The following is a 17,583-nucleotide window of genomic DNA, read 5'->3' on the forward strand; positions in this document are numbered from 1 at the left end:
GATAGTTTCATTTACCTCATGCTATTTAAATTTGCACAGAATTGTCGTAGAGTACAGTAAACTTACTATGTCTTTATAAACAATAATTGAACTGCGTTCAGGTAATATTTTTCTGTTTTTGAAAATATGTATTGCAGATTGAGGACTTCATTATATATATATATATATATATATATATATATATATATAGACACACACATATATTATCGCCGCGCTCTCATGGTTAACATGGCGGCATCAAACAATAACGTGCGGTGTGCTTTTAAAACATAATTTTGCTGACCGATTGTTGCTCTGTAAGTTTCACTCTAAGCGTCACATCACGTCTACTTCCTCGATAAGAATAAGCACTAGTTTGTTATATTGTTAAAAGGCTATTATTATTATTATTATTATCATCATCATCATCATCATCATCATCATCATCATCATCATCATCATTATTATTATTATTATCATCATCATTATTAATATTATTATTATCATCATCATTATTATTATTATTATTATTATTATTATTATTATTATTATTATTATTATTTCATATACGAGTACGTTGACATTCTTAACTCTTAATAATAATTTTTAATCACTTACCTTAATGTTCGTCCTCACCACAAGACATTGCAACCTCGGTTTTAGTCCACGTGGATTAGACAAGTAGGTGTCATTTAATAATGGAAGCAGCTTATTGGTTGCAGTATTGAAATTGAGGCAAGTGATTGGAGCAGTGACATAAGAAATTAAAAACAGTAATTCAATTAAATTTCAAAGACCTGCCGAATGTTAACCATGAGAGTGCGGCGATAATAGAGGAGGGTTGGGGCATAAGTCATTGCAAGTATTTTTTTGTCAGAATTCGAGCGTGGGTGGTAAATATAAAATATACAGATGAAAGGACAAGGGATGGACGAAATTTTCAGGACATTTAACAACATGCCAACAATTTGCTCCTCATGTTTATTATGGTCGTTGCCATAACATTACAGGGTTCCTGTGCCAGAATCATTACAGCACACATACTTGTTCTAAAGGCCCTCAAAATAGCTACCCCACCTCGCAATTGTCCAGTATGGAAGGGTATTATTCCGACAGCTTCTACCAACACTCTGTGGCGTTCTCTGGCATTCCTCCCATGGAGAGTGGCTATTTTGATATATGAACGTTGTTCAACATGGGTTACATTCATCCTGCATGGCGCTACACTGACAATTGATTTAACATTACCTTCTGTTGTATTACAGACAAGCACAGAGCCATCTTGTGCTGTGGACATACACTATGACTGCACAGCTTCCGTGCGATATATGGCATTTTGTGACACCCACCCTTAGCTTTGAAAAAAAAAATAGCTGCCATGTCTTATGCCCCAACCCACTTGCGCGCGCGTGTATTTTTTGTGGTTGTGCGTGTGTGCACGTGCAAAAATAAACATATTATGTTCCCCTTATTCTCCTGGATGAGCTATCGAGATTTGAGGACATTTTCATAATCTATGTGCTATGGATACTCAGAAGTCTGAAATACCTTACATTATTTTTAAAGTTTGTAGTAAATTTTTAAATGACGAAATTCTAATAATAGTGTTATGACATAAGGATCTAAGATTCTGTTAGCATTTAATTTCAGTGTCAAAGTTGGTAAACATGACGCCCCATCAAAATATTCATTTCATTATTTACTCAATTTTACGGCATTCATGGAACTTTTTAATTAAAACTTATAAGAATTTCATAGATTTAATAATATTTTTATTAAATCATATGATTCTGATAGCATAGCATTAAGGGGATGATATTTCTTGTAATAAATATTTTTTTTCAAAGTTACATCCTAAAAAGGATATTTATATGTGACTAGATTTTATTTTTGGAAATAATTGTCAGTATGACATGTACAGCGGAAGCTCTTAAGTTCGACAGAAATCGAGTTCGACATCCTATAGTTCGACTGCTTACATAGGAGAATTAGACACGCCCCTTTACGGGCACTAAGAAATGATTTTGCCATTTGAATGGGAATCAGTTCTGTGTCTTGTAGTGATACTTTTGTTAGAGGAAAACAGAATATTTTATTGATTAGGACATTCATATTGATGGCTGATTTTAAATTAATGAACTCTTCTTTTTCTATTTGAGAATTGTGCCGTTTGTGAGATGGAACTGTCGAAACCCACTGTGGTACTGGAAGCGCATACACAAGTCTCGGGGTGGGCAGGAAATGAAAGTACAGTACTGTATTCATTGATAGATAACCAATAAGAATTTGTATTCATTTCACGTGCCACACCCACTACCCTTATTGGACTGAACTTTCAATTCTGTTCTCTCGAACTTACGAGGGTCCACTGTATTTAAATGATGATTCAGTTATTGTCATTTCGATAATCTCCATAGTTTTGTGGAAGGAATTAACATATTTTCCGGCATAGACGCACTTGTTTTTTCTCTCTAAAAATAGGACTGAAAAACAGGGTGCATCTTATACTCTGATACTGAGCTTGTGAATGAGTCAGAGCTTCATGGAATGCTGTGAAAACTGAGACAGTGGTTAAATCATATAAGAATTTAAGAAGCGTGCCATTTGTAATGTGCAGAGGACAGTTTGTTGTATGAGAACTCGGATTCTGATTTTTTGGAAGAAGTTTAGCTGTGGAGATTAATTTCTGTGTTTTGGTGAAAAATGAAAGGTATTATTTCATAGATAGATTAGGTATTTGATTTATGTAGACCTACTGTAAATTCATTATAATATCCAATGATAAAATTTTTTCCCTAAAATGTGTACCAAAAAGGAGATGTGTCTTATAGGCCAGCAAATACAGTAACAATGATAATTGAAGCTCAGCGGTATTTTCATTATGCATTAGATATCATTTAAATTGCTTGGTGCTTATGTTTTTAATGTAAGGTGTTACATATTTAATTTAAATACATATTTTACTAAACAGGAATTTTAAACAATCTGTAGGTCAAAGTAACGTGTGAATGTGGGCATCGATCAGTGAGTCGAGCTTGTTCAGACAATGCAAAGGAGTACCAGCGTATTGCAACATCACTTCTGGCTTCCAAAATGGCTGATATGCAGCTTGGCCACTCGGTTGATATTGCTGACCTCTTGGGAAACCCTTCTGCTAGGAAAATGAGTCTCAAGACGTAAGTTTGTATGGATTATATTTTGTGTATTGTATTTTCTTTAAGGTTACTATAAAATAAATGTAAATGAATTGTAGGTTAGGGACTTCTTCACTTTTTCATCATTGGAAGTAGCAGTGGAGTGGAAGAGAAGGCCTGATGGCCTTAACGCCACCAGAATAAATGAATTTATTATTATTATTATTATTATTATTATTATTATTGTTGTTGTTATTGTTATTATTATATTTCATGTTGCTTCAGAGGTTATTCAGCTTAGAAATTCAACGTGGGTGAGAATTGGTTGCCAAATTTTACTTGCTGCCCTCTTTGGGACAGAGGGTTCTTATATGTGCCCTAAATATACGACATGGAATATACAGCTTTAACTTCTTCCCAAAGAAAACCCTTAAGTTCGCTTAGAATAAATGACACTGACAATATATTGTTGTTGTTGTTGTCTAATGCTGGATGGTTGGCAATAAAGCCATTTATCGTCTTGGACTATAATATTGTCCTGTTTGTTGGAAATCCAGTCACATGATTTTAAATTCATTAATGCAGAGTGGAACGAAGGCAGGAATGTCTTTTGTTTCGCTGTTGCTATTGGCAACAACACACAGTCTATTGGATGAATGCATTTAATAGTTGTTTTGTGTCTGGTTTAATAGATTTGATAAACTGTATTGTGTGCCATTGAGTGCTTAACATAAGTGCGTGATATATGTTACACAGAGCACGGCCGATTTGATGTTCGCTTCGCTTCTCTTTACCCGGCCTTGACAATTCATTTTGATCCCTGTGTTAAAGCTGTAACCGAGAAAATATGAAATTCCCCGCCAGATTGCACTGACTCCCAAGGTTCACTGAGGAATGTGTGTATGGTTTCTTGTACGATTGTAATTAGTAATATTGCGCTTCTTTCTACTGGTATGAGAGTTTATTGTGATATGATTCAAAATGACGTATTGTTGTGTACTATTGTGTACTTCGAATAGAAAAAAAGAGCGGAGGAGCAATATCATTCCACGAATTTCCGAGTGACAGGGAAAAAGATGATTATATTTCGTGACCATAATATTGTACGAAAAGGAAATATAAAAATTGAAGTTGTATCCTTCGAAGAGGTGGAAAAATTGAAATATTTTATTTTATTTTAGTAGGTTATTTATGACACTTTATCAACATCTTAGGCTATTTAGCTTCTGCATGAGATGAAGATGATAATGCTGGTGAAGTGAGTCCAAGGTCTAACACCGAAAGTTACCCAGCATTTGCTCATATTGGGTTGAGGGAAAACCCCGGAAAAACCTCAACCAGGTAACTTGCCCCGACCGGGAATCGAACCTGGGCCACCTGATTTCGCTGCTAGACGTGCTAACCGTTACTCCACAGGTGTGGACAAAAATTCAAATATCTTGGAGCAACAGTGACAAATATAAATGACACATCTTGAGAAAATTAAATGCAGAATAAATATGGGAATGCCTCTTATTATTCGGTTGAGAAGATTTTGTCATCTAGTCTGCTGTCAAAAAATCGGAAAGTTAGAATCTGTAAAAACAGTTATATTACTGGTTGTTCTGTATAGTTGTGAAACTTGGACTCTCATTTTGAGAGAGGAACAGAGGTTAAGGGTGTTTCAAAATAAGGTTCTTAGAAAAATATTTGGGGCTAAGAGCGATGGAATTAGAGGAGAATAGAGGAAGTTACATAACGCAGAACTGCACGCATTATATTCTTCACCTGACATAATTAGGAACATTAAATCCAGACGTTTGAGATGGACAGGGCATGTAGCACGTATGGACGAATTCAGATATGCATATAGAGTGTTAGTTGGAAGGCCAGAGGAAATAAGACCTTTAGGGAGGCCGAGACGTAGATGGGAGGATAATATTAAAATGGATTTGAGGGAGGTGAGATATGATGATAGGGACTGGATTAATCTTGCTCAGGATAGGGACCAATGGCGGGCTTATGTGAGGGCGGCGATGAACCTCCGTGTTCCTTAAAAGCCGTAAGTAAGGGAAAGATGCGGAAATGGCTTAAAGTGATTTCACGCCGAGACTTTGTTCCTAAAGCAACTCCCCATCTTCAGTCGTTTGTAGTTTACATTTCAGGGAAGAAGATTATTCTAATAATGGGAAATTTAGACTACCGGTATTAAAACCAAATCCTGTGCCAACAATATTCCCTCATTATCCTAGGTATAAAGTGACATATCAGCAGACCATGACGAACAGTTACTAAAACTGATCTCCCTCCACCCAAGAAACGCAAATCTTATAGTAATATTGGTTTTTCACTATTTGAACAAGATGTTCCGAGTGGTTCAGCATTAGTTAATGACATTCCCTTCTTGCCAGTTGAGAATGACCATAAAGCGACGTAAACAGATGTTGTCAACTTTGTGGAGCTAAAAAGAAATAATTAACAGATTGCATGTGAAAATTACACAACTTAATCAGGTGTTACAAGAGAAGCAAAATGAGATAACGAAAACAACCGAAAAACTCCAACTAATTGAAAGAGATCCTTTACATAAAGAACAGGAAAATGTATGGAAACAGGCCAATGAAGGCAGTATTCATGCAAAATTGATTCTAGATCAGCTGCTTAATCATCGAAAGAGAATACCAAACAAGAATATATTAGAAAATTTGTGTTCAGAAATTGAGCCGTTACTGTGCAGATGCCCTCTCTTGCAATGCCAATTTGTGATGAAAACGGCCAAAACAGACTTGCTAATATCATTACTGTGAAATTTGTTAGGCCGCTTCTAGCTAACATTGCAGCAGCTTTAACTGAAAAGCTTGTTCCTTTGAAGAATGCGGCTTATAATCCACTGAGTCGCAAAATCTTGAAACTATGATTCTTGAATCTGCAATATCAAGTGGAATGTGTCAGTGCATTGAGTGAAATTATAAAACTTAGTACAAGTTATTGTAAATAATTATCCAAGTGATTACTTTGAAACATTGCAGTTTATTGTAGGGGTGCTACTCAGCGAATGAACTGCAAAATTACGCCTCTGTCATCATGTTACTTAAACTGAACAGGTTACTATGTGGTACCTTCCCTGCTTTTAAACTCACGCTTTTACCATAATTAACAGAACTAAACATAATAATACTTATTATTTTCTTATTTATTATTTATAAGTGTTATTATTACTCTTTAACCATTTATTTTAATTCATATTGAGTATTTCTTGTGTGGGCACCAGAGCTTGGCAGACAGCTCCTCGTGGTGGAATTGAGAAATTATCCAATTTCAGGAAAATATTACTGTTATCAAGGCCATATACAAAAAAGCGAAGGGAACATCAAGTCGGCCATGCACAGAGTTAAAACACGAAAATCGGCGATCTCTTTTCTACCCTTTATAAAATCTTCTCATGGAAATTAAATTCTGTTTATTTATGAAAGTTACACATTGATAGAATACAGGATGTAAACAATATAAACTGCCAAAGTTACATGTGAGTCATTCCACGTCAAATCGCACAAAATTATACAAATTTTGACCTTCATATTTCTGATTGCGTTTATATTTTTTTACCAACTCTATGGGTCTAATAGACCAACAAGTGTGTTTTTATTTCCTCCTAAGTCCACATGTTTTCAACATATTGCATGCTAAAATTCGTTAAAAATGTCGCACAATGCAACATTTAAAGCATCATATTTCTGAGGATATTGATGTTAAATTAAAAAAAAAAAAATGCGTTTAAAAGCTTAAAGTACTGTCTTTTGTTAAATATTTACTAACTAATTTGAATATAATTATTACAAATATTTTTTTATGATTCAATTTTTAGAAGTTAGATATCAATGTGGAATAGCCCTATTAAAAATCTAAACAAATGCCTACTAGGTGCACTGAAGTATTCTTAATAATTCCAGAAAAAATCACAATGGGATCTCCAATAGTTTAATGGAAATTTAATTACTTACGAAACAATGTGTAGCGGTCGATGCAGCAGCAGTGGACGGGAAGCGTTGAAGCGTGCTGGGAGGTTTATCGGTGCTGGATGATCGAGTGAACGTTGCAACATTACACCCAGTACGGATCAAGTCACTCGAGGAAACACTGCTAATTTACTTGTTATATCTTCAAATATTTGTACATTATGCTTTTTAAACGTTTGTTTTCATTCACACTACACTTTAAATTTTCATTCGCCTACTTTCTTTCTCGAAAGAAAATTGTTTTACTAAATCTTCAGTTTCTGACAACGGAGTGAAAGAATGTAATTTTAATGTACCAGTTATTGGTTTTAGTTTGTGGTATCTGGCCTGCAAATTTTCAGTGTGGTTTTTGTGCTTATTCAATAGACAAAATATAAATGACACGTTAGAAATGTTTTTTGTGACCAATCAAACAGTTTTTTTTTATGTTGTTATAGGATCTTGTATAGGCTGGCTCTCGTGGCAAATCTTTTAACAGTTCCTCCAATGCCATCACATGGATTTTTACCATGCGTCATTGCAAAGAAGTGTCATTCGGCGCTAATTTCATAATCGTCTTCATGTAAAAATTTATTTTTTAAATTATTTTTGTTTTTGTATTGTGAACTTGATCCATCGGAAAAGTAGATTATTTTTTTCATATCGTTGAATTCTTGGTTTAAGAAATTGATTGCTTCGGATTGAAAAAAGTGAAAGGAATCGGTGTCATGTTTCATGCTTTCTGAGATGAAAACAATACTTTTGTGACGAATTTCTGTATCTTCTTTGAAATATACTATGAAAGGATGTATTGTGGTTTGGCATTTGTTCCAATGCACACCTTGTACTGAATCTTGTATTATAAATGATTAATTTTCAGGATAGTCTGCAATAACTATGTAATTTTCAGGTTGTGTATTTTCTTTGCATTCCGTCAAAAATAAAATATGGCTGACTTTTGAAGGGATGACGATGCATCTTCTACATGAAAAACTTAACTTGCTAGGGAACCTTTTACTTTTTTAAACTTTTCACGGGGGTATTGTTTTCGTTGTAGTTTTCTTTTCTTGATAAGGGATTCTATTGACATCAAACTCTTGTTTAAGTCCTCAATATTACTGATTTCTAGCGCTTTATCCATATAACTGCTAGAAGAAGAACTGGCATAATCACTTTCTCTGTCCGCATTTTCATTTGATTCATGTTTATTAATATCACAAGAAGTACCGGCTTCACATATAATTTCACCTGACCTATCCGGAAGTTGATAGATTTTTTACGGAAAGAATCACATATTCGCACATTCAAAGACTCCTTTAAATCGAGCTTTATCAATAAATCGCGACTTTCGCGTCTTAGTGTATTTTTCTTTTTAAAAGCGTGATTAGAAAGGTCAAATGGATTTAAACACTTCTTATATATTACGCGATCTTTGCTGTCACTAATGTTGTATAAAAGTCACACCACTCCATGAAATTCAAACCCTGACTGATTATTTTTCTCTTCTATATTTTGTCTCCTGCCATCTGTTTACTGTCGTAAAGTTTACTGCCTTATCCAGCCTTGCGATCGTTAAACACTTGGCTATATTACAGTATAAACATACAACATTGTGAAGGTCTCCTCCTGTCAGCTGAGCTGACAATAATAAAATAACTTTAGATAAGATATTTACTGTCCCTTAAGGTATTAATCATTTGATGAATGAATGCATTTGTATTTTAGTGTGGCATATATGCAATGGGGGATTTCGTGAAACTCTCCGTGGGCAGCCTTCTAGCCCACGGCCACAAGCAGTTCATTAGCTGGGGTTCGCGAGCGCGTGCATGCCTCCGCAAAATAAATTGTTAAAAATGTATGTGTGGAGATCCCATATTTCTATATGCAGTAGTTTACAGATAATACGTCAGGGAACAAGTCTATATATTTTTTTCAGATTTTTAACTTGGCTATATAATATAGTAAATTTGCTTGGAAAAATAAATGATTAAAAAATTAGGCCGAATTTTAAATTTATTTATGATAAGCCTAAAGTAATAAAAAGTGTTGTATTTAGTCTTTCAAATGCGCCAAACCGCAAATCTCAATTATATGTAGACACAGAGTTCCAAGTGAGTTTTTGTAACAGTGGGCGCATAATTTGCGTAATTTCAAATAGTCATAACTACACAAATAATTAATAATTGTGAAAATAAAACAATACGGGTCTCCTTGTTTGATTCTGGAATTCATAAAAAAAATCGACCATTTACGAGAAGGTCGTGTTTTATTGCTGTGCGATTTGACGTGGAATGACTCATAGACAATATGTATCGGTCTACTGAACAAAATGTTTAGTGAAATTTAATTATTTCTTACAATTTTATTTTTAATTTTAAAATACCATGTTTTTAAGACTGATAGTAGTCTAATTATTTGCTTACATTTCGACTGAACGCGAATGACATTGCTGTTGGGTGCTGCCAATGACCTTGTGCCCAACACTTATCAATACACAGCAAAGTAATAAGCAACTGCTTCAGTGTGTGTATTGGACAAAGTAAATAATTACTATGATGTACCGAAGTACATATGGAGTTTCAAAGCAATAATTCTGCGTTTCCATATGGTGAAGAATCGGTAGAACAGACAAAAATTTTCTCCAGCATCAGGACTCGAACCCGGGTTTCCAACTTTACGTGCTGGTGCTTTATTACTAAGCCACACTGGATTCAAGCTCCAATGCCGGATTGTATCCCTCTCATTTTACTGATTCTTCACCATATGGAAACACAGAATTACTGCACTGAAACTCCATATATACTTCAGTACATCATAGTAATATGATAAAGAGTAAGTAATCACTTTGTGATTCAAGACGGCGCCATGTTCCATCGAACCCCGGCCACTTAGTCACTCGTAATGAGTGCACCTCTGTACTTGTGGTTGGACATTGTGTCTATTGTCACATATACTATACTGTAACACAGTACAGGAGGGTAGGCCAACAAAGGGGAACACAGTAGGTAGAACTTAAAATGAGAGGAATTCAGTCCAACATCAGAACCTGAATCTGGTGTAACTTAGTGGATAAAGCACCAGCACTTAACTGGAAATCTGGGTTTGAGTCCCAGTGCCGAAGAGAATTTTTGTCTGTTCTGCTGATTGTTCACCAAAAGTAAATAATGACTGTATTCTCATTTTTAAAAACGTTAGACTCACAGAACAGATATTTTTCTGGGAAAACCTTGACAGTTACAGAAAAACATTATTTGACTTTTTCCTTTAACTATTTGTCCTCTACAACCTGTATTTTTTTTGGCAGTTTATATAGTTTACACCTTGTGTACTAAATGCCATATACACTTCAGTATTTCAATCAAAACAGTTCATTCATAATAATTAAGATCTACAGTTACTACATTCATATTTATAATAAATAATGTAAGTACTGCATATAAAATTAAATATAAAAATGTTTTTCAATTGTGATATTTATAATTATCATTCTAGGTTGGACTGTTCTGAGGAATGCCGTATAATTGAACGAAATCGTCGGCTTGCAATTGGACTGCAAATACGTAATCCAGATTTAAGTGCCAAACTCACACCGCGTTACTCTGACTTCATGCGTCAGTGGGCAAAAAAGGATCCCCACTTTTGCAATATGGTGCATGAAAAACTTACAGAACTGGTACAGCTTGCTAAACAGGTAATACAGTGTGTGTAATATATGTTGAAGAGATTGTGTTAGAATCAATAGCATTTTATAACATTTACGTGCATTTAATAATATGCTGATCTGTAACAGAGTAACATCAACAGCTTTTGAAACATTCACGTGTTTCGTGAGTAAAAATAAGAAAATGCTTTTTTATTGAGGCTTAAAATGCTTGATGGAAATTTGTTTGAACCACATGGGCTATTCCATATGAAATCGATCAGTAAAAAACCTCGCATTTTTTTTTATACTGTAATTTTTTCCCTACTTATACAAGCTGCTGAGGGGAATGCATTTTCAAAAATATACTATCGAAAGTCAAACGGTTTTCGTATTATTGAGCGACAAATTTAGCGTATTTTATAAAAACAAGCCTATTTCAGTGCTCAGAACTCTGGAACCATTTACTGCAGAACATTGAACGGGAGCTTATTTTGAAGCTCACATTTGGTAGGTTATGTTAAGAAGTAATCCTTATTTTTATTGTATACAGAGAGAGAGATAATCTGATTTTACTTGTTTTTAGGCTATTTGATCATTTGTAGAAATGTAAAAAAATATTGAGAAAAAACCTTGCATTATTAAGAGGGATTCGGCATTGTTTGCTTAGTGGTATGGCAATAAGTTTCGAGGATATTAAATAGATTATTTTCACATGCCTAGACTTGAACGGCGCAGTACCGCTTGCACTAGCCGAGAGCTGAAGATAAGCGAACGTTGGGGGTCATTTTATTCCTTTGTTTATGAAAACCTGTGATAAAGCTAGCACAGCCATGACTGCTAGACGAAACATAACGTGTTTGTCTCCTGGCCTTGCTTGTCTCGGCTAAGCTCCCGTCTCACAGTCAACTGGTTAGTACACGTGCATACTATTTATTTTCTTTATTTGATATTTTCAATACTTTCTTATCAACATACTATCAGTAAAAAATATGTGTTTATTTGTATTTTCAATGCGGAATCTAACTATATATTTTTAAATTATTTTTTCCTAGCCAAAGGCGTTTTAATGAGGAAAAATCTAAATTTCTCCATTTCCATACAAAGTAAGAAAATCTGTTTATATGTCAATATAAACTTTAATTTCTCAGCATCAAAATAAACCATGATTTTGATCATTGGGTGAAAGGGTTTCGGAGCTACAACAGTTTAAAGTTGTTAATTTTATGAAAATACGATAAATTTAAATATTTTTAATTTAAACACTATGAAGTTCTGATGCCTCAAACTTTGCACAAAGCATTGTATCACAGTTCTCTACGTACAAAAAAAGTTTCGTTGTATTTAGAAATTGTAAGGTCAATTTTCTCTATATTTCGGTCGATTTGAGATGGAATAGCTCATACAGTATACTGAGGATCTTAGTACTACTTTAGTGACTTAATTGCCTATTGTTATTAAATATTGGTACCTGTAGCTTCCATATGTTGCCACATTGAAGATATTTCCATAGATGTTATGCAGTAAGAAATTAATACTGATATTTTAATGATTTCTGATCATGTGAAATTTCAGAATCTTTTTGTTGTAACTAAGAGTGACAATTTGTGCCACACCTGTACTTAGATATCTTTTACAGTCCAAACAGAAGAGCCGAAGTTACTCATTCGACTCCATGAATAGAGACAAGAGGCATTTTGTGCATGAATATTGTGAGCATTTTGGTTGTGAATCCGTTGCATATGATCAAGAACCAAAACGCAATGTAGTTGCTACGGCTTCTAGAGACAAGGTAGGTGGAAATTGAAAATGTAATATTACTGTGATTTAAACATTTTTAACAAGCATATTGATCAATTTTTTTTTTCTGTAGGCCTGGTTGCCTAGTATGAGTCTGTTGGAAGTTATACAGAGAGAAAGTGGTCAAAGGAAAATTCCTAAACCTGTTATTAGTACAACTCGTACGCCATCGCAAAGGTAATGTATAATAGTTTATTTTTATTTTTTTTTTTGTGTGAATATTTTGTTGTCTTTGGTGATAAGTAAATATGTTTATGCTCGACCATGCCGGAATATAGTAATTATACACCTGGTAGTAGCCCTTTAATCCACCTCATTAAAGTACACCTGTTCATTATAATTCAGTTGTTCAGCCAATGAGAAATCACCATTGTACCATTATAAAACCGCAAGTATCGATTATTCTCGGATATGCAATCGAAACGTCATGGAGGTGGAAATCCAATACTGTCGCAGAAGGTTATGTTCTGTTACTATAATAATTAGCATTAATTGTAAATAATATTCAAATAAATTCAATTTGTCATCTCGTTTTTCAATTCTAAATCAATTTCCAGGTTATATCAAGACTAATGTTCATGTTATCCTCTAGATTATATCAAGGTCAATGACATTCGTGCCTCGGAAAAAATTAATACTTTCGCGTTTGCGCACATCTCACAATTTAGGTCAGTTCCTCTCCTCACTTACATAAACATAACATGAATACTTATGAATAATTTCAAGTTAGAATATGGTCGAGCATAAAAAGTCGTATGAAACTTGCCTATAATGGTAATTAAGACGCTCGTATGAAAATTATGAAACTCGCTTGCGCTCGTTTCATAAACAAACATACTCGCGTCTTAATTACTACCATTATAGGCTCATTGCATAATGTACTATTGTATATTTCTTGTCATCAAAATTATGTACAATTTTTGTATCATTCGTTACATTTCTGTTTCCCAGGAACTCCATCCTTAACTACATTTTTACTATTAATAACTATTACTATATATCCCATACTATGTACAGTCATTCTAGTTATTCTTACCAAAAACTCTATTTCTTATATACACATGTTTATAATAATCTGTGGCACTACAGCCCTTGAAGGGCCCGAACCGACCAGCCGGCTGCTGGCCTCACGTTCACATGCCGAAGCAGAGGTGAACGATCATCCAACCAGAATGGAGGTATCATGTGGTTAGCACAATGATCCCCCAGCCATTATAGCTGGCTTTAGCAACCGAATTTTGCTCTTTATTGTAGCTTGCCAAGTGCATCATGATGCTGGGTGGGCACCGGTGCCATACACTGGCCGATATTTCATGAGAAAATTTCTTTACCCATGAGGACTCGAACCAGCGTGCATTCCGTAATACCAGTGGTAGGCAGGATGCCTTAGACTACGACACCACGGCGTAGGACACATTGTTTATACCTTAGTTTTCTCGTCTCATTTTTTCTTTACTATATACAAAAATTTTTGAGTTCCCTCAATTTTCTTCCATTTACTGTTCTACAATTTCCTATATGCTATTTCTATATTCAGTTTTAGTAATGTCTTCTGAATAAAAATTGTTCTTGTTCTTTTATTTTCTGGGCAAGATAGTAAAATTTGTAACACGTCTTTTTTTAATAGAAAAACATGCTGAATTTAGTTTAAGGGTAATTTCTTTAATATGATATTACAATTTAATATATTATCAATTCGTAAGCCAAATAATTTGGTTGTTGTTGTTTCTATTAGAGATCTATTGTTAATTATTGCACTTGAAATTTGCGAGATTGAATTTTGATGGGATTTAAATTGGATTATGTTACTTAATATTTAAGGAGAAAAATTCGTTCCGGTGCTGGGGATCGAACCCGGGTCCTTGATTCTACGTACCAAGCGCTTTGACCACTGAGCTACGCCGAATTCAATCCACAGCACCGGATCGAATTCTCCTCCTTCAATGTTTCCCTTTGTGGCCTGACTCCAAGTTAGGCATATTTGTGTTGACGTATGTATCCAATATGCCTAACTTGGAGTCAGGCCACAAAAAGGGAAACATCGAAGGAGGAGAATTCGATCTGGTGTTGTGGATTGAATTCGGCGTAGCTCAGTGGTCACAGCGCTTGGTACATAGAACCAAGGACCCGGGTTCGATCCCCGGCACCGGAGCGAATTTTTCTCCTTAAATATTAAGTGTCAGTATTACAGATAAATTCTGTAGGACAAATTAACTTACTTACTTACTTACAAATGGCTTTTAAGGAACCCGAAGGTTCATTGCCGCCCTCACATAAGCCCGCCATTGGTCCCTATCTTGAGCAAGATTAATCCAGTCTCTATCATCATATCCCACCTCCCTCAAATCCATTTTAATATTATGTTCCCATCTACATCTCAGCTTCCCTAAAGGTCTTTTTCCCTCCGGCCTCCCAACTAACACTCTATATGCATTTCTGGATTCGCCCATATGTGCTACATGCCCTGCCCATCTCAAACATCTGGATTTTAAGTTTCTAATTATGTCAGGTGAAGAATACAATGCGTGCAGCTCTGTGTTGTGTAACTTTCTCCATTCTCCTGTAACTTCATCCTGCTTAGCCCCAAATATTTTCCTAAGCACCTTATTCTCAGACACCCTTAACCTGTGTTCCTCTCTCAGAGTGAGAGTCCAAGTTTCACAACCATACAGAAGAACCGGTAATATAACTGTTTTATAAATTCTAACTTTCAGATTTTTGAACAGCAGACTGGATGATAAGAGCTTCTCAACCGAATAATAACAGGCATTTCCCATATTTATTCTGCGTTTAAGGACACATTAATACAATCTATAATATGGATTATGTTAGTTTTGTTACAATTTAATATTAATTTATTGGCTGAGAACCAATCACATATTTTGAGGAGATCATGCAAAGCTATTGAACTGTCAATCCCCTTAAAATCCTGGATGGACTATAGATGGACATATGAAATTCGGACTTTACTATTGGATCTCATACTAATCATAAGTATTTCTCTTTTATTTTCAGAACAATGGATATTTTGCCAGTGAAATGTTCTCAGTCACAGGCAGTGAATGTTACACCAAAAGCATCCAATTCTAGTTCTGCTCCAAAGTCTGTACAGGAAGAAGATGAAATAGATTATTTTGATTTTCCTTAACAGTAATTTCTATTATCAGAGGATATTGTCTGAAGTTAATTGAAATTAAGTTCTTTAGTTAGAAAGGGGAAAAAATCTCTCTCGTAATATATGTAATTTTTGAGAGATTGTATGTACATTCATTTACATAGGTGGATGAGAGAATGTCCATGTTCACGTGAGCATGGGAATTCTTTAACATATCTTTAGCAAGAACAACAACAACAACAGTGATTATACATCGGTGAAGGTGATAAAATCTAGTGCATTAAATGTATTGCCTGGCAAAAAGAAGTGGGGTTAGTACAGTGAAAGTTATTTTGAACTTCTCTTTTACGATGATTCTGGTTGACCTTTGGGTATTTCTCTCGATTTCTCTTATATAATTTATGGTTAGAAACATTGTGCGAATCGTACATTGGAAATATTCCTATACCCTTGTGCTTATTGTTATGCTTGTGACACATGTTTACACATTTAAATGTTACAGTGCACAAGATCTGGCAACTCTGGGATAAGCTTTCAGAAATTACTTGCTGGCTGCTGTAAAGCAACAATGAACTGCTGATGACTTTTTTTTTTTCTTCCCTCGTTTTAGAAGTCATATTAAATAAGAAATAAAGAAGGAAGTGGTACAAACTACCTTCAAGAAAACAGATACTGATATACTGCATCTTATATTGAAACTCTTACAAATTTAGAATTGTTCTGCACAACTTTCAGCAATCAAAAATTGTTTGTGCTTTCCGATTATGCAAATATATGGCACTTTTTCAGTATAACATAAATTTATTTAGCATTCTTCCCTCTGCAATTGACATAAAATTGTGTTTATTTGCTACCTTAAATTTATCATGCTCTTATTAAAGAGCAATGAACGAGATAACTGCATATTTTTCCTATTCAGTGTGAACATACGAAGACTTGTAATGATGGCGACAAATGTCACATTGATGTGACTGGACAACCTGAACATGTAGTCTCATTTCTTCTTCACAGATTTAACGCGTTCATATCTAAAGAACTTGTTTAAGTGAACATTATTTTAGTTTATAGGGCATCTAACTCTACGAAATACAAAATACTTAAATTTTTTTTATTGTAAAAGTAACTACCTTAATTTCGTAAGGTTATTGCTGATTTGCTTCTAAGGACGCAGCATTCTTGGAAAACTTGAGAGATATGCAGAAATATAAATTTTAATCAAAATCTTAATTTGAATATTTGCGTAGTTTTAATTATATAGATAGTCAAGATTTAGGGTGCTAAAGAAGTGAAAATTATCGTTGCAAACTTTGTGGTAATGCTTATTGAATGTAATTAAATTAGTTGAGTGCTGTTTCTGTTTTGCAACTCTTCACATTCTGAACTTCGTTTTGAATTCTCTTGTTTCACATTAATTTTGTTTAATTCCAGTGATTACCACTTGGAACAGTTCGTCTGTTATAGTCTAAACATTGGTTCCAACTTGTATATTTTTGTCAAGTCTGAGACGATTTAGTATCTTTTATTTTGAGTTAGATACGGATTCGAAAGATATCTCTTTATATTATTGAAGTTTTTATCATTTTAAGTTCGGCTTTAATTGCACTTCAATTAATTTTGCGTGCCAGGTTAGATTAGTGAAAAGTTACGACATGGTTATCGAAACATTCTTTCCATTTGATGCTTCATGTCTTGCAAATGAAAGCGAAACGTTCATTTTGTTATTTTGACTTGGGTTTCTTCAGCAGTCCTGAAATATTGTGATTTCTTACCCAATGAAGAGATGTACAGTAATAGACTAGTTTGAGAACATATTATCCTGAATACATTTTCCTTTAAGTGCCGAGTGCCTGATTTGTTGTTCTGCTGTAATATAGTTTTGAAGATTTTGTTATTCATTTGCTGTTTGGTTTTTTTGTTTTTTAAAGAAATATGTCAAAAAAG

The 17,583-nt window shown here is 34.5% G+C and overlaps 1 protein-coding gene across 1 annotated transcript in view; it reads left to right on the plus strand.

Moving 5' to 3' along the window:
* The window catches only part of stc (nuclear transcription factor, X-box binding stc), a 39,443-nt gene extending 22,713 nt beyond the window's left edge, over window positions 1–16,730 (plus strand). Inside the window, exons 11-15 of the mRNA XM_069823014.1 lie at window positions 2,971–3,155; window positions 10,580–10,778; window positions 12,367–12,519; window positions 12,601–12,704; window positions 15,543–16,730. Coding sequence (XP_069679115.1) covers window positions 2,971–3,155; window positions 10,580–10,778; window positions 12,367–12,519; window positions 12,601–12,704; window positions 15,543–15,675 — 774 coding nt within the window. The 3' untranslated portion in view covers window positions 15,676–16,730. The remainder of the gene's footprint in view (window positions 1–2,970; window positions 3,156–10,579; window positions 10,779–12,366; window positions 12,520–12,600; window positions 12,705–15,542) is intronic.
* Window positions 16,731–17,583: the final 853 nt, after the last annotated feature.

The sequence above is a fragment of the Periplaneta americana genome, chromosome 4 (genome assembly GCF_040183065.1).
Source record: "Periplaneta americana isolate PAMFEO1 chromosome 4, P.americana_PAMFEO1_priV1, whole genome shotgun sequence".
Classification (NCBI taxonomy): Eukaryota; Metazoa; Arthropoda; class Insecta; order Blattodea; family Blattidae; genus Periplaneta; species Periplaneta americana.